Here is a 24,137-nt window from a genome sequence, read left to right on the forward strand (position 1 = left end):
TGCCGCGTTGATGTATCATCAGATGCTGTACATCTGTTCCAACATTTTTCTTTTATTTTTTTAATGTATAGTATAGATTTTTTATGTACACTGTACATTTTTTAAACATACATTGTTGGTTCTTTGTTTCCTTCCCCTTTCCATATTTGTGTCTAAAGCTTCTTCAGTCACTCTATATCATAAAGCCTCCCACAGCTTGGAAGAGTCAAAATCCATTGACCAAGTTCCCTGTCAAGATCAGTGTAAAATAACAAATAATGGAACTATTGGTTTGATTGCCTTTTTGCACTCTCTCTTTTGCAGTCTTTGCTTTTGTGGTTTATTGAATAGAGTTGGCTTTAAGTTCATATTTAGAGCAAAGTCTCTCTTGCAGTGCAAAGGGAAGAAATAAGTGAGCTGCGTACCATCATGCTCAGATGTTGCCCCACTGGAGCACTTGGCAGTCTTCCTCACATAATTAATTTATCTCCCATGAACTTCCATCTCCCTTCTGCACAGAGAGATCCTCCATGGCAGCAACTCCTTGTCCTATTTGAATTGTCAGTCATCTCATCTGTTGGATTACAGTCATAGGACCAAAGAACTACTCTCCAAAGAAGGAAAAGTAAAATAATTCTTTATAGCTGAAACTTGGAGTCTTTTGAAAGTTATGATATTCATCTTGATAAATAATTAAAAATGTATTTCAAATAGCTTAGCTTGAAAAGCAGAATAAATTTACATCAATATAATGGCTGAGATAGCTGTTTTTACACTGTATATCAGTATAATTAGCTTAATTATAATTAAGCTATAGTTACATTCATTATATTTTAACCTTGATTTTTACATTAATTGAGCATTAGTATGCATGGAATTGAATTTTCAGTTATGAGTACAATGGAATGTCTAACTACTTTTGCAATTTGTAAATTTATACTTAATTTTGCCTAATTAATTGAATTTATCTCTCCTCAGAATCCATTGTAAGTGCTATATATATATATAATTACCTTTATTTTAGCTGAATTCAAAACTTCAGAAAAAGTGAATCAAAGTGTACAGTGGAGTCAAAAATCATTTTTTCCCCAAAACCAGCCATAAGTCTGATGTTGAAGGGCAATAAATAATAGAATCACAGAATGTCTGAGGCTGGAAGGGACCTTAGAGGTCATTTACTCCAACCTCCCTGCCATGGAGAGGGATACTTCTCATCTAGACCAGGTTGCTCAAAGCTCATCCAACCTGGCTTTGAAAACTCTGAGAGAGAGGGCAGCCACAGCTTCTCTGGTCAATCTGTTCCAGTTGAATTCTGTCTGGAAACTTGAAACTGAGGTGTACCCTTGAATATCACCCCACAGCTACCTGTAAGCTATGGAACAAATACAAACCAAATCTAGTCTCTGTAATAACCAGAGGAATTAATTGTGTCTACTGTTCTATGGAGAAGAAGCCTGAGAGGGTTTGTAATCTGTACTTAAATGTTCTTTATTTATAAAATGAGCTGATTTTTTTTTCTTCCTGTATGTCCTAATGTTTATAGGAATGGCCTAGTGAGAAGTGCTACCATGCTGATAACAAAAAGTCAGAAAACTAATGTCTGTTTTTCTGTAGCTTGAAAGGAAAAAAAATATCAGTATTTTGCTGCATGTTAATCTATATTTCAGAAAATATTACAAAAATACATTTCCAGTTTTTTTCTGATTACATAACATATGCAGATATTTCTTAAGGAAGAAGAGGATTATAAATTGATAGATGACATCAGAATTATTATTTTTTTGTTGTTTATAAAAAGGTAAAGTATCTACAGCATATCATTTAGTGAAAAGGTTCTCTGGTGTCATACCATCACTACATGAAGCGTTCATTTCATTTAGACCCATGAAAATGAAATCTGAGAAATTAACTAAATTTCAAAGAAAATAAATTTTTAGAGATGAGGGCAGTTTTCTATTGCAAGATATGTAATAAAATTTAAAATTATGCCGTGTTTTTCTTTCATCTATTCTTTCAATATTAAAAAGAAGCCTAGGACCTGGCTGACCAAAGCTGAAGGATGAGCTTCAGCTTTTTTATTTAGAAAGCAGTGATTTACTGAGGGAGGAGCAGTCATTGTGCTATACATACCAAATAAGTCTCAATACAAGGCTATAATCCTCATATACTTTTCTTTTTTTTTTTTTTTTTTTTCCCTTCTGGTTAGATTGTTTTCTGCTTTGACAGATAGAGGGATGGAAAAAAATTAGGCCCATGAGGCCTGTAGTGAATACAATAGCATATCTTTATTAATGGGGACTCCAAGTGTTCAAGGTCAGCACTAATGGATGAAGTTGCAAGATAAGAACCAAAATGACTAAAAATATTAAATGATCTGTTCTCACTGTACTCTTCCTTAATGAAAGCTAAAGGTCAGTGGGTGTGATACTATTCATCAAAGACTGTGTGCTTTATGGGAGGCACAACACTAAAATCTCTCTGAAGTTAGCACTAAGGGTGCTGATGTGATTGTATTTCCTGATGCAAACTGAGTAATTATTGTCTAATATAATTCTAGCTGAAGAACATTAGCTGTCTGTTACTTTTTGCAGTCATGCATACTTATTTTTTGTTCTTCATGGTATGGACCCATTCCAGACTAGATGTTTCTATCCAGCTACAGGGTTCATGCTGAGTAAACGTCCCTGAAATTACCCCTGGGTGTGATTTGTTCTCTTGTGACTGAACTTAGCATATTACTGAAAAGCCCAGTCTTCTGTTTCTCCAAAGACAGCAGCTGCATCATAATGAAACCTTGTTAGTGTGCCTTAATCTTCCTACTAGAACAAAGCTCAGACACATCTCTCTCTTCATCAGCATCCAGATAGCATTTCACTGTGGATAGTGTTTCACTTCGTTAGAGTTCATTAAAAAAAGGAGTCCAATGCTTCTGACCGGTTATGCAAAAAAATCAACATTAATCAGTCCATATCTTATGGTAGAGAAACCCTAAGAAATGTTAAATTTGATTTAGATATGGATGGAAACTGAACTGATGAGAACTATATACAGATTTCATTTAAAATAATCTATAGTTATATTAATGAGGATGGTACAGTTCTGATATCCTCTTACCCCTATCATTGCTTTTCTTCTTTGCTAAGCCTTTGACTAGGGAGATGCCTAGAGAGAGTTAACTTCCTCAACATCATCCAAACCTGAAAAAAACACTAAAATTTTATATCTTTGCCATTAAGAGCAAAGGACTATTCTAATTAGTCCCCAGCAAGGTTCATCATAATCATGATAATTTATTTTTTGATAGCATTAAAATATATTTTGATACTGTGGTTCATTATGTAAAACGAAGTATTTGTGTTTGCTTTTTCTCCCCAGACTCCTGGATCTTTTTAAAATGAGATACATATTTATATTTTCACCAGTGATGGTATTCTTAGATCATACATTTAATAAATTTACTTTGTGTCTAAATGATTAATCATATATTTAGTTCTTTTAGTCAGAAATTTATAAAACCACTAAGCGGAAAACCATTCTGTTGTTCAGAACCTTTTAAAACTTTTTCTTTCAAAGTTCATATCTTATTATCATTAAGTATCTTAATTTTGACAGGTCTTTTCTGCACATGTAAATCAGCATCATTGAATGTTGAATTAAATGTTGGAATAAATAGGATAGATTTAGAGTCATTATGGATAATGAGACACCCTTGCAATCAAGCTTGCTTCTTAGCAATGAATATAATTTCAAGTAATAATGTACATCTACAAAGTGGTGGCCAAAGTCTCTTAAATCTGGATAATTTTATGCTATTTTTCTGCATTGTTTTTTAACCTACTAGGCTTTGATATTCTGCATTTTGTTTGACTCCTGGTTAGTGAATGCAAGCAATTCACACACAAGGAATACATAGCAACATTTCTCTCTCTGTCTCTCAACTACTGCCCATTTAATATTGAATGTGATGCATGCAGTATTTTTTTGAAATACATCTTGGAGCAAGGTCTACCAAAAAGATAAGGGAGGTAAATCTGGTAAGAACTGACTCTCACAGATCTCACCCTGTGCTGATCTGTTCCCCTTGACACTCACACTGTTAGAACAGTGATGCGTGGGTGACAGTGCTGATCTGAAAGGGACAAAAAGCATCTGTTGTGTGTGGGTGGTACCATGGTAAATGATCACAGAGAAGAGATTCAAACTCATTTGCCTATGGTGTTGAGCATTAGTGTGTTTGTTTTGAAGACTGTATACCAAGGGTGAAACCCAGGACTGTGGTTTTTAAAAACAACATTCAACTCTTTGGCTATTTCTTTAAACAGGTCTGAATTGGATATACTGTCTGCTGGCTCTGAAGGAATTCTCATTGGCTATTGTCCACAGCAAGATGCCCTTGATGAACTTTTAACTGGTTGGGAGCATCTTTATTATTACTGCACACTGCGTGGAATTTCAAAACCGGATATCCGTAAGGTAACCATCCAGAACAGATTTTCAGGGGGAGCTAAAGCCAGGCTGGATTGTGTAGTTTATAAAACAAGAGTTCTTTTCTTTTACATGAGAAAATATCTAATTTTTCATTTTAACAGATTTAGTAATAAAATTTTTCATTACCAGTACTGTATTTAAACAATATGGATTTTTTCCTGCCAAATACAAAACAATAGCATAACTGAGGGTAGTAAAATAACACTAATGAAATGAAATCCCAGGCACAAAAACTCTTAAGAAAATGAAATTAAGGGTTCAATACCTTCATTATCAAACTTAGAGAGCTAAGGGAACATCATGTGTTCTGAGTCATGCATCTCTGAGAAATCTTTCTTCAGAGGTGGGATTAACCTCTGAAAGAATAAAAAAATTGTTGAATGGTTATATAAATAAACCAAACATTTGGGTTCTGAGATGTCAGCTGCCAGCACTCTGATAGTAAATGTCTTGAACCTCACAAGATGGTGGCTGCATTCAAACTACCTGCTGGGAGCAGTTGCTAAACTATTCCAGCTAGCATACCAGGCCTGGAATTGTTCAAGGAGAGGAGGGCAAAGCCCCATCAGATAATGCTTCAAGACCTTACTAGCACAGATAATGGAAATATCTGGGAATGTCACTGAGAGGTTTTGAATTTACAGATACAGATGTAGCTACGATGAATGGGAAGCAGTAAATTTTTTTTTCTATAATTGAGGTAATCTGTCCGGCAATATCAGAAATTACATACCAAAGGGATGTAGTGTAAAATGTGGGGTTTTTTTTCTGTCTCTGCAGATGGAAGTTTCTGATCTGTCCTGGACTTCAGTAGCTCAGTGTCTTGTCCTTATTTGCACGTCTATTAACATGAGAAAACTGGAGGGTGATACAAAATTACTGTCTGTCATTCCTGGTGCATAGATTAGTCCATATAGTTGTTCTAGGATTCTCCATGTAAACTTGAGAATGCTGCTTGTTGTCTCCCTTGTCCCTTAGCCAATGAGGCAGGCTAAGAAGGACTTCCACACAGTTAAAATAATTTCATCAGCCTTATTGAAAGGTTTCCTTTCATAACTGACTGGAATTTGCCAATAGGGGTGTCTTTAAGGGAGAGCTGAGTAGGGCTTCTACCACTGTGCTACCTTTCTGACTCCCAAGTTGCAGATGCTCAGCTGTTGTGTTACTTTAGTACTCAGAGGTGTGAGGAAAAGCAGTTCACGTGGCACTGGCAGGTACCTTCTTATTGGTGTCATAATCTTCTCTTTGTGTCTCACCTGCAAACAAGTGGAAACAGTAGCTTTGAGAAGTGTGAACTGATCCATATATTATGATGGGCTGTTAGCACTTTAATTTTACATTCTGTGCAAGCCCCATCAGCTCCAGGTGGCAGAAGAGAGTGTGTCTGTGTGTGTGCAAATGAATCTTGCTGTTACAGCTGGACTGATGAATGGTCATTTGGTCATTTGTCCTCCCAGCAGCAATTGGTTGGGAGGGCGAGGAGCAGGAGCTATGTAGAAGCTTGTGAATGAAGAAAGATCTGTGGTGTGCTTAAGGACTTGGGTTTCATGAGTCAAAATGTCCCATGCTGCACTGAATTTTTCTCGGGTGCCTGGGAAGTTTTCCAGACTGTGGTGAGCTGGGCAACACCAATAGATTTCCATGCTGTGCCTTCAGGGTGTCTCTCTGCATGTGCATATGTAAGCAAACACTACTGCAAATGTTGACTACTGTGTGTATTCAGTGAGGAGCCACAAGGGTAACATGGCTTCATAGACATTCTCTGTAGATAATGTGAGAATAGTGTTCTTTCTGAAATGTCTGGCATTCATAAAACCCATACCAAATGCAGAAGTTTATGAATAATTGGATATGATCATTTTATGATCAGATCCAGCTATTCCCTGGGCAGTTAGTACACAGCTATTCCAATGGCACTTCTCAAAAACATTTTGGGGAACAGTTCTTCAAATGATGTAATTCCCACATGGGTCCTGCTTCAAGTGGATCAAAATAAATTCTGTATTATTTAGAGATGAGTTATGTTACTATGGTGCACTGGGAGAAGATAACTGCTAATCTTCTGATTATCCTGGGTGTTAGATGATGTAGGTGTAGCCTTAGACAATTCTTGATGGGGAACCTTCTGTGCCTTAGTTCCACATTTGCGATACAGACTGTTCTTCTTTTCTGTTGTCCTATTTTTTTGTCTTCATAGGTTGCAAAGTAGACTTTGTTGCCATATGTTTGGAATCAAGGCATCAAAGGGTTCCTGCAAATAATATTTAGCTACTATGGTTTACCTTCTTTAAATACTGAAATGTAGATCTCTCAGAGGAAAACGAATGTTTTTGTCGGCAGGCTCTTCTGACTATGTGGCATTGATGTCAAGTGTTGAACAGATGCTGTGTTTCAACTCAGAAATGGCTGTTGCCTAGATAAAATGTGCATTTTAGTTGCCTATAGAGAAAATAAGGTCTGGGGATGCTTTGGAATGGCAGCTGTATGGAAACGTAAGCTGTTATTTTCTCATTCCCTCTTGCCTATGATACAGCACTTCAAGCCTGCCTCTGGATGTTTACCAGGTAGTGTTTATGCAAACGTGGTAAATATTCTAGAGGATATATTCTGGAGAGTACATGTTTTTGAAGTGGAAAGCAACACTCATTCACTTCATTTTTTAATGAACTAGCAAGCAGACAGGTGACTTACAGGATGTGTTGCTGCTAAAATAACCTATTGAAGCACGAACTTCAAGGATCAAATCCTTTTCTAGACAGATTTATCAGCAGCAGGAGCTAAGTGCCTGACATAAAGTTGAGTGCACTTAATGTTCCAAAACAGTAATTAACTGGATGGGAAAGGAGGAGAAAAATGGGTCATTTGCTATCAGTGTTGAGCTCATGTAATGTGAAGTTATACTTTACTTTCCAAACTGCTCTGAAAGTTTCTTTCTGATGCAACACCAGAAAAATTAGAGCTTTTCAGCTCTTCAGACAGATATTCATTTAACACAGTATTTTTAGTACTTATTTTTGTTTCTTTAATACATCAAGTTTCAATATGTCAATTTGTTCCAAAAGACAGATAGAGTTTGTAAAAAAATATAACATCAAAACAATGTTAAATTATGTCTCCCATTTGCATTAAACCTTGTGTTTCAAATCTAAAAATAACCTTCATCAGATATTCAGAGGCAACTTCTTGGAATGTCAGAATGATTTGTCTTTACAATGACTCTCCAGGAAGATTTTTGCACTGACACTGTAATCTCCTTGACTTCTGTATATTCCTTATAAACTCTGTAGCTGCAGGAAACAGAAATATGTGAATTCATTTATTCTTTGCATCCATGATGGGGTTTGGTTTTTCTGGTTTGTTTTGTTTTTTGAATCCCAAGGAGAATCAGTGTGTACAGTAAAGTAGTATTTCCCCCTACAAGGTTAACCATGAGTATACACTTTCCTAACATAAGAAATCTAACAATTCTGAGTTTACTCTGAACAAGAGTAAGTACTATTTGGTATGGAATAGATGAGTTATTGTTATTTAGGATGTTCAAACTATGCTGCATTTACTTTTTGTCAGAACCTGATACTTTAATTGTCTGTTTTGGAAGTGTATAGCTATTTTTAAGATCACTCTAGAATTCATCCCATGCTTATTACATTTGTATTAGATACGATACATATTTTCAGTATTAGGTCAGGTTTGCTTTATGAGTGTTTCTTCAAAATAAAATAGAAGAATAAATGCATCAGATTTATTTTGTCAGAAATAATGCAAAATTAACACATTGATGCATACAGCCATTCCAGTCAGGATAGACATGCTATCACATTTCTGGTATTCTAATAGATTGAGATTTTGCAACCCACAAGTTTTTCTGGCAGACGTGCTAACTAATAACTCTCAGCACTACTTAATTTTTTACTTGGTTATTAATGGTAGCTATTAAAAAGAGTGGAAAAACATTAGCATTAGCTACTACATAAGTAGCATCACTTGCTCCTTTTCAGTGAGGTAGGTCCCTGGTTTAAGTGAGGTTCCCTGGTTGATAGAGGACACCATTCCTACTCAACCTTCACCCCCTGGAATATTAACACGTATGCAAAAAATCAAGTTACTTTACTGTCTCTTCTGGAATGAATGGAGTCATTAGGAAATGCACAAAGTATTAGAAAATTTGATTTTACGCACTGAAGGGCTCATTCCAATGCCTTTTCCAGAGGTGGGGAACAAGTCCAAATTAATTTTGGGAAAATCAACTTCTGCTAAATATGTTCAAACTGATGCATGTAAAGTATATAATTTTAAATAATACTGGGAAATTGTTAGCTGTAAATTGTTAGCTTTGAAGTCTTGTATAATCTGTATTGGATGAGGGGAGGAGGAAGGAAAGAGTTTAAACACATTACTACAGCCATGACTAGATGTAAAACATCTTTATGGTTCAAATGCACTCAAGATATACATATTTGTGTATAACTGTGTCTTTTAATTTGGCCTCAATGTTGCCAACTTACTAAATAAATTGATGTATCTCCTTACTCTTCACTGCTGAAAGTAATTGAAACCAGAAATAGAACATCGTGATTAATATGACAAGGAGAGAGAGAAAGGTGCTTGTGTATATATCTCACATTCCCTAAAGGAAAGAAATCATTAGAATTGTAAATCTCTTGCATAATTGTGTGTGTCTGTTTAAAGATTTGTCACATGTTCAATTCTGAATTTAGTTTAAAGTACTTTAAAAGGATATTCATTTTTACTTCATAGTAAATCATAGAAACCCCAAGATACCAGTGGTTATACAGATAAATGAAGTTATAATGGAGATGTACAGGCTCCTCCACAATATACCTAACACATAACACCTCTAATTTCATGCAAATGAGGTTTTTGTTGCTTTTTAGGTCATATGAATGCAGCTGAGACTGTTATTACTGGAAATCTTGACATACATTGTAGCAAGACGAACCTCTTTTAGGGCACGGCGCTCCAAGGTCCAACCAGGTGTTCCAGCAGAAACTCAGGAATAGTGCTCTGAGTCTAATGCCCTCAGGGCTGACCAGCCTGGATCGGTGCTACTGCTCCAAAAGTGACCTCCTCCCTGGCTTCCTCAGGTGTGAGCTTTATTGGCCCCCAATCCTGCTCATGTGCAGTAGGGGCCCACCCTAATCAGGCACAGGTGGGCTTAACACAAGCTCATGCCCACTACCTGGCAATTAGTGGCACCTGATTGCCTCATTTCACTATAATACATTAAAGAAAAAAATAAAAGGAAGAATGAGTTCTCTATTGTATTTGCTGAAGCGTGTCCTGGAAATGTTCTCCCTTGGAAATGCAAGGGTTAAGAAAGACAGTAGGAATAGCAGGTTTTTTAGGTGCAGCTGGTAAATGATTAGTAGTAACAAAGCTGGCTAATACTACCTTTATGTTGCTGTTGTGATCTGTTCTACTTTGATACTCTTTGGATACTCTTTGTTGAGTTAGAAACTGGGCACGTGGCCAGGCCCACAGAGCTCTGGGCAACAGAGTTAAATCCAGTTGGTGAATGGGTGTCCAGTCGTGTTCTCCAGGGATCTGTTTTAGGTCCAGTCCTGTTCAATATCTTCATCAGTGATCTAGATGAGGGCATTAAATGCTTCCTTAGTAAAGTTGCAGACAACACCAAGTTCGGTGGGAGTGTTGATCGGCTCAAGGGGAGGAAGTCTCGGCAAAAGAATGTGAAAAGGCTGAACCCATGGGCCAAGGCCAATAAAATGAAGTTTAACAAGGCCAAGTGTCAGGTCCTGCATTTTGGTCACAGCAACCCCATGCAATGCTACAGGCTTGGGGAGCGGTGGCTGGAAAGCTGCCAGGCAGAAAAAGACCTGGGGGTGTTGATCAAGAGCTGGCTGAATATGAGCCAGCAGTGTGCCCAGGTGGCCAAGGAATCATGTGTATCAGGAACAGTGGGGCCAGCAGAAAAAGTGTTTGTTTCCCTGTATTTGGCATTGGTGAGGCCACATGTCAAGTACTGTGTCCAGTTCTGGGACCCTCATTACAATACGGAAATTGAGGTGCTGGTGTGAGTTCAGAGGACAGCCAAGATAGTGAAGGGTCTGGAGAACAAGCCCTGTGAGGAGACACTGAGGGAACTGGGAATATTTAGTTTGGAAAAGAGGAGGCTGAGAGGAGACCTTACTGCTCTCTACAACTACCTGAAAGGAGGTTGTAGGGAGGTGGGTGCTGGTCTCTTCTCTCAAGTGAACAGTGACTTGAGGAAATGGCTTGACATTGCACCAGGGAAGGTTTAGACTAGATGCCACGAAGATTTTCTTTACTGAGAGACTAGTTAGGCATTGGAATGGGCTATCCAGGGAAGTGGTGGAATCACCATCCCTGGAGTTTTTTAAAAACCACGTAGATGAGGAGCTTCAGGACATGCTCTAGTAGGTGGTACAGATATCGATAAATACATATTTTATTTGGAGTGGTGGATGTTGGTAGTTGGATTTGTTGATCTTAGAGGTCTTTTCCAACTGTGACAATTCTGTGATTGTGATACATTTTGCACCAAAGAAGCACACCCTAGATATCTAGTCAGGTTGTGGTGTGTACTGCAGTGACCTGCAAGGTTAATCTTGAAAGATCTGCACATCCGAAGCAGTGGCAAAGTGGGTACTATGAAATTACTCTCACCCCTCTCTTTTTACTTTAAGTAAACCTTATGTTGCAAAATCCTAGAATCCTTGCTAGGATTCTCTCCTTGTACAAAATCAGGAGATGGCGTAGTCATGGGTATCTGTGCACTGAAGGCTTGAGTATGTAACAGATAGGTGGGAAGATTTTATGCGTAGAATTGTAGATCTTGCAAAGTCAATTCTTTTTAATGTTGCTCCCTACAAAGAGCATTATGTTAATACCTGATACATGATTCAGTCTCCTTGGGGGCTGCAGACTACAGTAAGTCTTATCTTACTCAAGTGTTTTTTCTCTTTTCTCTCTGGGGTTATTTGCTGGGTGCATCTGGCAGTGGTGAATAGAAAAAATGCTGCTGCATTTCTTGTGGTCTTGCATGAGGTCTCTCTTGATGGTCCAGCAGTGATTGGTGATATAGGTGGAGCAAAGCTCTTGCTAGATTTAAAATTCTCTAACATTTGAGTGAGCCTTGTACATTAGAACTGTCTCTGTTAGGTAAAGAAAGGCCACAGAGGACAGCATGAACACTGTCTCCAGCTGTTTTTATGTTCCTGTCCAGCTTACTCAGATCACACATACTTGTTTAAGCAGTTACAACCAAACCAGCTAGGGTCAGCTTACCCCTCTCAGTTGTTAGAAATGTATATTGATTTAACACTAAGTTACCTTTTGTCTTTAAGAAACTTTAAATCCTTGAGCTGTGACTTGATTTTCTGCCATATAAATGTTTTTGTAACTGATACGGAATTTTGTCTCCTGCTTTGGAGTCACTAAAATAATTGAGCAAATAAATACCAAATAATGAGTTAAAATAAGCAACATTTTAGATCACTGACCCATCAACATGCAATGAATGCAAATGACTGTTACAAGCAATGGCAAAGTCAGATTTTCTATGTAAGAAAATCCTTATTCTTTCTGGAGAACAGAGGGTTCCTGGAGCAGCTTTTCTATGTCTGGGATTCAAAACTAATAATGTACAGTAAAGAAGGGTAAGTAAATAAAATACATGTAAATTGCTTAATGTGGATGAGCAGAGTGTTCTTTCCAATCTAAACACAAACAACACCTAACCAGGCTCATCTTTGCTGACCTTTGCATTTCTGAACCCCAGGTTGCAGAGGACCTTGTTAACCGGTTACACCTCAATGCCCACGCTGACAAATTGGTGAGAACCTACAGTGCTGGCACAAAGAGGAAGCTTTCTACTGCTCTGGCTTTAGTTGGTAAACCCCAAATACTCTTATTGGTGAGTAAAGGTAATACTGTGCCTATGATAAATAGCTTTGAATTTTGTTCTTGTATGTTTCTCTAATACTTTAGGAAGTGATTGATACCTGGATGTACAACTATCCTCTTTGTTCTACTATATAAACACTTATTTTATTTTCCATTACTCACAAAAATAGTAAGTGGAGTTGGTTTTTTCTTTTCTTTCCTTTTATTTTATTTTTTTTTCCTTTCCTCATTGAGGCAATCAGATGATCAGGGGAAAAGAGGGCCTTAAACGTGCACAATGCAATTGTTTTATCCCATGGCCCAAATGGATAATTTTCTTGAGGTTTCCTTTTGTAGAAGAAGAGAAAATAATTTAATGTAAAATATATTAACACTTTATGTATTCTCTGCTTTGTATATAACATTATAAAAATAGTTCTACTGGCTCCTTTAAAGATATTATTTTAATTAGAACTTTGGACCTGGTGCTATTAGTTACTGACCCAGCTTTTTCAGGATACTCATATTCCATTCTGTGTTGTGCTTCATACATTTGACTTTTTCTTATATTTTTGTTGGATTCACAAATCACACAACTGACCTAATACACCTGAATGATATTAATTTGAAGAATTTATTGCAAGCAATTTTGTTTGCATCCTACTGTTCACCTAGGACTTTGTCTGGCTTTTCCAGCTTAAACCATGTATTTTGTATTCAAGAGCAAAAAATTTGGGAGCTGCATCATCATGACACCACATTTTCTATCTTATCATTGCCTATTGTTTCACCAGATTGAACAACCTTTTCTTAAGCCTTGGCTTGAAGTTCAATAGTGGAACAAACCTTTCAGAACCATTGGAGGGAATCTGCCTTCCCAGAATTAGGGGGGAAAATAACACTTCCAGTAACAGATTGTAGGCTAAGTGGAACCAGATATAACTGATGTTCTCAAGGGGTTCATGTTTTGGAAGATGAGTCACATTTTACTGCTTCCAGTTTCCTAGCATCACCTCACTTCAGAGCTGAATTATTTTATTTACGTTTTATGCTTAAACTGACCCTGGTTCAGCTAGTAAAAGGAGGAGATCACCTTAAATCAGTACTTTCTCCTTATTTTAGAAAAAGCTCCCACTGTTTTCTAATGTTTTTATGACAGCATGCTACTGCAAGTATCTTGCTTCTTGCTTCAGGGCACTGACTATTGCATATGTAATGACAAGAGGAAAGAAAAGTACCTAAACATGTCAAATTCTTTAAAACATTTAGCTGGGTTTAGAAAGTTAGCAGATTTTAAATGCGTTGCTCAGTATTTAAAAGGCTTTTTTGTGTGTGTGTGTGTGTGTGTGAAAGCAAAGATACCAATATAAACAACTACTTCTAGATTACATTTAGGATCATAGCTATGAGTTTAGGTAATAGAGTGGGTTGCTTTGTTTTTATTGCTTTTCACATTCTCTTTGTTAGCTATCCACAGATAATAAGAGATTAAACGGAGTTTTTTCAATCTCTGCCACTGGTAACTAAGCACCAAAATAAGCATTAGTTTGGATGTTTTGTTTGCATTGGGCAACACTGACTGCATTGTTAGTTACTTTCCACCATGGGTGAGAGTTCCTCTTGATGGCATTCTGGGAGTAACTGCAGGAAGATGTTGAATGCAAATATATTATCCACTTCTGGCTATGGTTTAGGAAGTGCAGGCAGACAGGAGTCTTTAGACTTCTCCACTTGTTTGTTCCTAAGGCAGATATGCCTGTAGGGGAGAATCATAGAATGATTTGGCTTGGAAGGGTCCTCAAAGATCAAACCTTCTCAGCCTGTCCTCATAGAAGAAGTGCTCCAACCCATTGATCATCTTTGTGGCCCTTCTCTGGACCCTCTCCAACAGGTCTCTATATTTCCTGTGCTGGGGGCTCCAAAGCTGTACACAGTATTCCAGGAGAGGTCTCAGAAGAGCAGAGTAGAGGGGCAGAATCACCTCCCTGGCCCTGCTGTCCATGCTTCTTTTGATGCAGCCCAGGATGTAATTGGCCTTCTGGGCTGCAAGTCCACACTGGTGTCTCAAATCAAGCTTCTCATCTACTACCACCCCCAAGTCCTTTTCCTCAGAGCTGCTCTCCATCCATTCCCCCCTCAGACTGTATTTATGCCTGGGGTAGCACCAACCCAGCTGCAGAACCTTGCATGTGGCCATGTTGAACTTCATTAGGCTGTCAAAGTCCCTCTGGATGACCTGCCTCCCCTCTAAGGTGTGAACCACCCCAGACAGCTTGGTATCATCAGAAAACTTTCTGAGGATACTCTCTATTCCACTGTCCATGTCTGCAACAAAGATATTAAACAGCAGTGGTCTAATACCGACCCCTGAGGAATACCACTCGTCATTGCCTCTGCTTGGACACTGAAGCACTGACCACAATTCTCTGTGTGTGGCCATCCAACTAATTACTTATCCATCAAGTGGTCCACCTGTCAAATCCACGCCTTGTCAGTTTGGAGGCCAGGAAGTTGTGTGGGACAGTGTCAAATGCCTCGCACAAATCCAGATAGATGACATCAGGTGCTTTGCAACTATCCACCGTCTCTGTAGCCTTGTCATAGAAGGCCACCAAGCTGGTCTCACTTAGTGAAGCCATGTTGTTTGTCACCAGTCTCTTCCTCATCTTCCATGTGCCCCAGCAGATTTTCCAGAAGGATCTGTTCCATGATCTTGCTAGGCACAGAAGTGAGACTGACCAGCCTGTAGTTCCCCAGGCCGCCTTTTTTCCTGTTTTTAACAACAGGGGCCATGCTACTTTTTCCAGTCTTCACCAGAACACCATCATCTCTCAAATATTATGGAAAAAGGCTTAGCAACTGCATCTGCCAGCTCCCTCAGGACCTATGGGTGGACCCCATAAGGTCTCATAGACTTGTGCACCTTCAGGTCCTATAGATGGTCATGTACCTGTTCTCCTACAGTGGGGGGTAATTCATTCTTGCTGTCCCTGCTTTCACCTGATGTGGCTTTTGTGATGAGGCTGGACCACTTGCCAGAGAAGATTGATGAAAAAAATCCTTGAGAACCTCAGCCTTCTCAATATTTCTAATCAATCATATTTCTTTGATATCTTTCTAGTATCTCACCTAAACCTCCCCTCTTTTAGTTTAAAGCCATTGTCCCTTTGTCCTATCACTACATGCTCTTCCAGCTTTCTTGTGGTTCCCTTAAGATACTGGAAGGCTGCTATAAGATCTCTCTGGAGCCTTCTGTTCTCCAGGCTCAACAACCCCAACTCTCTCAGCCTGGCTTCATAGGAGAAGTGCTCCAGCCCTCTCTGATCATCTTTGTGGTCCTCCACCAGACTTTCTCTGAGACATAAATGTCCTTCTTCTGTTGGGGGCTCCCCAGTTGATCACAGTACTCCAGGTGTACAAGAGCAGAGTAGAGTGGGAAAATCACTTAACATACTGGCCATGCTTCTTTTGATGCAGCCCAGGATATGTTTGGCTTTCTGGGCTGCAGGCACAAATTGCCATCTCATGTTGAGCTTTTCATCAACCACCACCCCTGAGTCTTTCTCCTCCAGTCTGTTCTCAATCCAGCCTCCACCCAGCCTCTATTTGTGTTCTAGTGCAGTCCCAAAACAGCTCTGAGGAGAAGGACTTGGGGGTGATGGAACAGAGACAGGCACTAAACTCCCAGAAAATGAGGAAAAACACCTACAAGTCTCTTCTCTTAAAAAATTACATGTGTGTGTATATGTACGACTAAGCATAGATATTTATCTACCATGAAGTATCTTTATAAATAATATCATACTTGCTATTTTATTATATAATATATGAACATTATTTATATATAAAAATTATTTAATAAAAAGTGCCTTCTACAAATTTAGAAATGAAACTGAAAAATGAAAAAAAAACACCCCACCCTGATCAGGATGTGCTTTAATTGACCTTCTGAAAATGTAGATTTTCTTACATAAAAAGATGATTTTATTGTGAACTTTGCTAATTCTTCATGCTGGACTGTGTCTGTGGTATGTTTCCCATGCACCTGTATTGTAATTTTCCTGTAGGATGAACCTAGCTCTGGGATGGATCCCTGCTCTAAACGTTACCTTTGGAAAACCATACTGAAGGAAGTTCAGGATGGTTGTGCAGCTGTGCTGACATCCCACAGGTAAAGCCCTTATCCCAGCAGCCAGTGTTCTTTCCCCTCACCTGCTGTCAGTTAGGGGCAAAAGAATATATTCTGCAGACATGCTCACCCTGGTGTGAAACACAAAATAAATCTTGGTATTTTATGGCAAATCCTTCCTGCTCATGAAAATTAAACTTGTCTAAATCCTTAATACTCTCTATATTTAATTTTTAGGGATTAGAATCGCTTAAGGGAGTGCAGAACCGGGAAAAAAAAAATGATGCAATGAATTCTTCCTTTGCTACACTCTTTCTGTTCAGGTTTGCAGTGTCTCTTCTTGCTTGAAACACCACTTATGCTTTTGCAGTTGCCCACTTCACAAATTCTTACAACTGGAGGTGAGAGTGGAAAACCCTCTTCTGAGTTAATAAAGCATTCTGGTTTTGCATCAGTGTATAAAAATGCCATGGCATTCTAAAGACAGATGCCTCAGCTATTCTCTGTATGCACTACTGGAAATGGAAGGAGTGACCCTATCTTTTTAGAAGAGTCTAACTACATTAAACATCTTGTCAGTTTTCTGATATGCTTATTGCTATCTCAGTTTAACTGAAGAAGCATCAACACTGTTTTGTGACATCTTATAATAAAATGGAAAACAATTCAATGTTCCCTTATGAATACAGTATGGTATGCATAACTATATATAAAATGGCTTTAAGTGAGGGAGAGATCATGAAAACATGCCCAGGGAGGACAGAAATAATTAATTAAGGCAGCAATGTAACATTTTGGCCAATTAGAGATTTGAAGGGTACGTGAATCAATAAAAGAATACAGCAAAACTTCACTCAGTATCTTCTAGATATTGTTAATTTTTTTTTTTCAGGTGTTCTCAAAATCTGTTTATTGTCTCTCCACATGTGTGTGTTAGATTATTTGTGGAGAAAATGCTGTCAAATGTTTCTAGTATTCTATTTATGAAAGTTCAGTTTTGAAAATAATATGTCTGAATTCGATTCCCAACTGCTTACCAGCTCATTTACTTAGGGAACACAAGTTGTGCATTGTGAAGTAAATTGAATGATTTTCAGGAAACAGACAGCTTTGACTTTTCAGTCCAGATTAAGAACCCTTCAATGTCAAACACCAGCTAAACAGAAGAGAGCTGTGGTCTCATTACTAATATATTGTAAACAAACAACAAACAGAATCCATCAGATTGTTACTAATTACTCATTTAGCTCTACAAATGAATGATTTGGAGCAGATATAAGTACATTGGTAGTGTAAACATTTCATTTCTAATTAATAAGACATTGGTTTGCCAGGGTGGAGGCAGGACAAATTATTTTACACTATTTATACTCTTTGCTGAAGATCATGTGAGATTTATTTGAGATTCTTTCAAAGGCTGCTTCTACAGGTAATTTTTCTTATAAAGTACATCTTCATGCATATCAGAAAATAAGTGCATAACATGTAGTGATGGTTGTCTGCATGAAAAATAATTTTTGAGGTAGATTTATTTACATTTAAGAGACAATCTGTAACTTGTGTTTTGGGGTGTAGGAGTGAGATTGTATTAATTTTCTGTACAGGTCTTAATTGTGTTAATTTGCCACAGCTGGGCAGTGTTGCACCAAGAGGAACATTAGGAGTTACTGTACTCCAAAGGCTCACCTAACTTATTGATCTGTGGGAAGATATGTTAGTTAGCTCTCTCCCCATCTTTCTCAAATATTATGGTTTGGCAGTTCTCACCATATCCCTGTCCTATTTTAAGGATATTGTTCTTAGGAGGGGCCTTAATTGCCATGCTTGTTCATTAAAAGCATTTTGAGTGGCACATGGCTGAGGCACAGAGGACAACTCTTGTTTAGCTGTCTCAGAAGGACTGGGAAGAGCAAGCAGTAAATCGCAGGAATGTCAGACTGCTTGAGATGATGGATATGGCATAGAATCATAGAATAGTTTGGGTTGGAAGGGACCTTAAAGATCATCAAGATTCAGCCCTACTGCATGGGCTGGGACACCTTCCACTAGACCAGGTTGCTCAAAGTCCCATCCAACCTGGCCTTGAACACTTCAGAAGAGGGAGCATCCACAGGCTCCCTGGGCAAGCTGTTCCAGTGTGTCACCACTCCCACACTAAAGAATTTTTCCCTAATGTCTAATCTAAATTTGCCCTCTTCCAGCTGGAAACTTCTAACTCTCTTGTCCTGTTGCTTCATAGCTTTGTAAAATGTCCCTCCCCAGCTTTCCTGTAGTCCCCCCCTCAGGTACTGGGCGGCTCACTGGAGCCTTCTCTTCTCCAGGCTGTACAATCCCAACTCTTGCTGGTCTTCAAAAAAGAGGTGCTCTAGCCTTTTGATGTCCTATGTCTAAAGCAATTATTTGGAAGAACTTGCAGAATTCTCTATACTATGGAGGATGACATTTCTGCACAAAGCTATACAAATCAAAGTTATCTTTATCATTGGAAACCGCTGCATTTAATGGGATCCTGCATTTCTCTTCAGCTGCATTTTCATGACCTAAATTCTGTTTGAACTTAGAGTTTTGCATCTTTTATCCTGCAATCTGACTAAGGGTAACTACTTCTTATGGGTAAGTACAAGAGGCAAGCTGAACACGCTTCATTCTTCCCCCTCTATCCTTTAGCTCAGAAGGACTACAAACAGATATTACAGGGAATAATAGAGCTCATGGCTCTTGCACTCAGTGAGATTGCCTATCAGGTATTTTCCTCTTGTAATAAAACCTTTGTATTATGGCCTGGATTGTCCAATTAGTTATGGACTAAGAACATAAATCCTGTTTTAGGGCTCTCTTCTAGCTGTCATGTAATAATGACTTTTGGTATGTAATGACTTGGGTTACATTTTAAACCGTTGCCTCTGAAGTCAAAGGTTTTGTGTACCCATCTTTGCAACTGCCTAGATTCCTTCCATTTTAATTAAGGTTAGGTATAAATCATGTTTTGTGTTTTCACTATTTTTTCCCCACTTTATTTTGTAGTATGGAAGAATGTGAAGCCCTCTGCACGCGGCTTGCTATTATGGTCAATGGAAGTTTCAAGTGTCTTGGTTCTCCCCAGCACATTAAAAACAGGTATTACTTGTCAACATCAAACCTTCTGCAGACACCTTCAATCTAAGTGCTGGCTAGACACTTTAATAGTGCCATGACATAAATGCTTACAATGGCTAAGCATGTTTCTTTTCCTGCCATCACTGAAGTTAAAAAAAAACAAACGTATTAGGATATCTTAGCAATCTAAATTGACATACAGCATTGCTAAAATGATTGTAGTCTTTAGTGGTAATTGAAAGAGACAGATCTATATCTAAAATGAGACACTTCTGCATTTAACCTGAGAAATGCATTGTGAGAATTCAACATATAGAGATGAAATACTCTTTGGTTCCTTGTGAAGTTTTCTTGTAGCAGGAAGAAGCACTTTTTAACAGGTTGAAAGCCAGTAAGACAATATATTTTGAACCACCTTTGCGTCCTACCAAATCCTCTTCTAGATGCAGATATTTGTGCTATCTTTTCTTCATCCTTTTCCTTGTGCATCCTCTCTCCTGCTTGACCATCGTTAATGAGTATATTAATATCTGCTAATGAAGATGCTTATTTAGAGGACAGGTTCAAACCACCCTAGGATCTGAAGCCTAGGGGAAAGGTGCTGCTACCACTTAGAGCTAGAACATGTACATTCAGTAATAAGTAGAATTTTTATGACACCTGGATAGTCAGCTGTGATATCCAAGCAGCAAAGCTACTCAGCATTTAGTGCGCTTAAGTTCAGACATATTTGACAGTGGGAACAAGCTCTACAAAATGTTTTGGAATTGCTGCCTGCCACAGGTATAGGGCAGATGTTATCTGTGTTTCAGATAACTTCTTGTTCCTTGGGCCACTTATAGCTTCCTGTCCTTGCCTTTGGGCAGAAGTGTAGGACCTGGTTTGGCAGCTCCATCAGCATGCCAGGCCCAATAGATATTTACTTTAACAAGCTCTCCACTTCCAATTTTATTTTTTTTTTGCATCATGACAAACTTTCAGCTAGAGACCATACAAACTGGATGGGGAAGAAAATGAGGTCTGCATCTATATTTCTGGTTGTGATGCACGATCATAGCCAGCTTTGTATGTTTGCATAACTTTCAGAGAGGAGTTGCCTCAATTTCTGGAAGCATGGGAAGGAGGTCTTTAGCAGTTTCTGCTTCTTTGGTATCTAGCTCTTTGTCTTTGCTGTTATCACTAAATAATATCACATATCTAAAAAATAAACTTATTGTTAGGGGACTACCAAACCCATCACCTCTGTATAATTCATGTTCCAAATGTATTTGAAGAATATTTCCAGATACATTGCCATGCACTTTATGGAGGACTTCTGCATCTTCATGAGATGTGAAAGGAGAAGAGAAGCAGGGTTTTTTAATTTATTACTTCAAATAAAACCAAAGGAATAATTAAGTTCCATATTATTTTCTTCTTTTAATTTTTTCACTTTCCACTTCAGCTGGAACAATCTCACAGTGAAAACCCCACCACCTTACACTGTATTTAACAAAACTGTTCCACAAAGCAATGTAAGTGAAGGAAAGCATAAGAAAAACAGATTCTGATGCATCTGATTTAGTCTAAATTTATTTTATTACAAAAGTCATTCTTTCATGGTGCTCTAGTGTGCTATGTGTGTGAATCAATATGCTAGTGATTATAGATATAGATAAATATAGATATATTTTATATATCTATTATATGATGAATATAACATATATTGTATTAGTGCATATAATTGCAATATGCAATTGCAATTGTTAATACATTTGTTAATATATTCCATATATTAACATGCAAGAATAGTACTAAAATAAATTAATGGGGACCATAGTTGTGGATTATAGCGGCTTTTCTTGTTAGATTTTAGAACTCCTTTTATTTTATTTTTTTATTTTTCTAATTTGCTTTTATCTATAAGCAGCTCTTGATATTCTTTAGTCTGTCTTCAGTTCGCTCCTGCAAATCAAATTGAACAATTATTTAAAAATCAAGTACAAGTAACCTCATCTAGCTTTGAAGACTGGAAGAAAAATGAAATCTAAACACTGTAGGAACTCTTGAACTGAAGAAAACTTCCTTAAAGCTTTTCTTTATGATAGAATGAATCTTATATTGTAAAAAACAACAGTAGGAACATGTTTTGATATTGCATGCAATACCTGTTTCAAGACTTTTTTTTCCTCTTTTAAATGTAGGTACATCCACTAAAATGACATTTTTTTTCCTTCCTTTCCTGGAGATTGTGTCTTGATGAAAATCTTCAGAATGGTTTTATTTGCTTTTCTTTTAGTACCATTCCAGCCTAAAGTCAACATTATGATCATCTTTTCGATGGATGCATGATGAAGGTTTAATGACTCTTCCTTGGGGCCCTTTTAAATTTGCTTCTCTGCTGCAGTGGGAAGTTCCAAGGATTAAGCTTTCTCTCTCACTACTCTCTCAGCCTTTGGCAGATGTGAAAGACCATAATCTTGGCCTGAACACAGCTTTGTCAGATGGCAGCACAAAATTCTGCTATGAAGGGTATGGGTGAGCTCCAGGAAGACACTAATGTGAAACATAAAAGCTTCATAGGGATATAAAAAGTGACACATGCTGCTTCTAATGTGTGAGGCTTGAGCTCTTTTCCAGCTCTTGGGCAAGCTTGTTACAAAATGCTCCTCCAAAAAATGTTTTTTCAGTACAAATGTAGGGCTTTGGGCTTCTGCTCCCTACTGTTGAGCCCTGAATTTATTTATGCATAGTTAAGCATATTTAAAGTACCCTCAAATGTTTCTCAGTAGAATAACAAGTGTTAAACTTCTTTAGGAAGTCCTTTTGTTGCAGGTGGCAAATTTCTGAGTTTTGCCAAGAAAGGTGTTAGCTGGAAAGAACAAACTGAAGAACAATTTCCAAAAAGTTAGCATCTTCGTTCTAGATGTAGTTTGTATGAGATGGATGTTTTAGCAGTTGTGCCCGTTAAAACCTAATTTCAGAAGACTCCTGCCAACTGAGTCAATTACTCTAAATTGTGAATGGATTACATTTAAATGGTCTCTCCAGTGTTCTCCATTATACTTAATGTTTTTTTAAAAATTCACAGAGGCATTTCCATGTTAGATACAGCTGGCCAATCCTTTGGGAGCAACAATTTGAATACTATCCTTCATTCCAGGGCCATCTGGACAGACTTCTCGTTCCTGAAAAACCCATACCAATTTTTCAAGCGCTGGACACACATCAAGTCCTTGCTCAAATTCTATCAGCACACCAACTGATTAAATTATCCAACAATTAATTCATTTGTTATAGCACAGTTAGAATGGAAAATGTGTTGGCAAGCTATTTACACTTTGCCTTTCTTTTTAAAAGGCTGAGAATGTTTTATTGCTTTTCTCAAAGTCATATATAGATCCCTTAAATAGAAAAAAGAGGTAAGTGTAAAGATCTCATCAATATTTCAGACTTCAGTGGAAACAGAGTTATCATACTAACAGATATACTAGCAGTAAATATCTTACATGCCATAAAAATATAGACGTGAATATAAATTTTATTCCTGTTGACCCAAAAACAAATTCCTAGAAATAGATGTTTCTTTATCTTCCCAGAGGAAAGTTTGAAGAAAAGCATTCTCACAACTTTAAAAACATATAGTTTAGGAGATCAGAATGAACACTATCATTGCATTCTCATAAAACTTTGTGCAACATAAATTCTGCCACACTGTGCATATGCACTACAATGTATTATTTTTTTTGTTTTGTACAATGTTTTCCACAGGACACTCTATTATACTTGTGTATGTGTTCATTCTATGATCAGCAGCTAATTAAGGTTTCATATCCTTCTTTTTCTCTAGTATTTTATCTGTGTATTGCTTTACTAGCCATTTTTCAAACCTGTCTCTAAATACAGTATTATCGGCATTGACTGGCGCAGTGCTTCATAAATATCAAAATCTGTATTTTCTTCGATACTTCTGGGAAAGTGGATTTGAAAAAATTATTCCCATTTTATAGAGGGTTAACTGAAGCATGATGCTAAAGTTAAAAGAGTTCGGGTAGACAGCTCGGGCAGTTTATGGCTAAGTATTTTCCATTTGTTTAACACTGCATTCCAAGTACAATGCCTGCCTACTCACTGTAGCTGTGAGGTTTTCTGAAAGTACTACAAAGTCCTGCAAACTGGAGTCCTGGGTCTCAAGGTGGGTTCTTAACAAAGTAGGAAAGTAGTGGTAAAAAATGTAGTCTGTAGTTACCACAGATCACATGGGTGTACTGAGATGGAAGGGCAGGATTTGATTCTCCACAGCTGTACCAGGACCATGAAAGACTATTTCTTTTTCTCGTCAAACTTCTATCTTATTTGCAATATTTTCTAGATTTTTCATGGAATAAAGCCCCTTGTCTCAGCAGATACCTCCACTATATCTTGGAAGGTACTCATGACAGGGATTTCATGAAGAGATAGGAAGTGATGATGTAAAGCTTATTACATAATGGAAATATACCAGTGCTTTAAATTTTAATTCAAAGCTTGTCTTCATTCTAGCACTTCTGAAGAATCATTTGACATTGAAGTGTTGATAAGG

General features: G+C 37.8%; 1 protein-coding gene and 1 long non-coding RNA gene across 2 annotated transcripts in view; both read left to right on the forward strand.

Moving 5' to 3' along the window:
* The window catches only part of ABCA13 (ATP binding cassette subfamily A member 13), a 139,420-nt gene extending 117,323 nt beyond the window's left edge, over positions 1 to 22,097 (forward strand). The window contains exons 25-30 of the mRNA XM_071738686.1: positions 4,302 to 4,452; positions 12,248 to 12,382; positions 16,419 to 16,522; positions 19,505 to 19,597; positions 21,021 to 21,090; positions 22,008 to 22,097. Coding sequence (XP_071594787.1) covers positions 4,302 to 4,452; positions 12,248 to 12,382; positions 16,419 to 16,522; positions 19,505 to 19,597; positions 21,021 to 21,090; positions 22,008 to 22,097 — 643 coding nt within the window. The remainder of the gene's footprint in view (positions 1 to 4,301; positions 4,453 to 12,247; positions 12,383 to 16,418; positions 16,523 to 19,504; positions 19,598 to 21,020; positions 21,091 to 22,007) is intronic.
* The window catches only part of LOC139793726 (uncharacterized), a 329,041-nt gene that overhangs the window by 226,564 nt on the left and 78,340 nt on the right, over positions 1 to 24,137 (forward strand). The window lies entirely within an intron of this gene.

Source organism: Heliangelus exortis, chromosome 2 (genome assembly GCF_036169615.1).
Source record: "Heliangelus exortis chromosome 2, bHelExo1.hap1, whole genome shotgun sequence".
Classification (NCBI taxonomy): Eukaryota; Metazoa; Chordata; class Aves; order Apodiformes; family Trochilidae; genus Heliangelus; species Heliangelus exortis.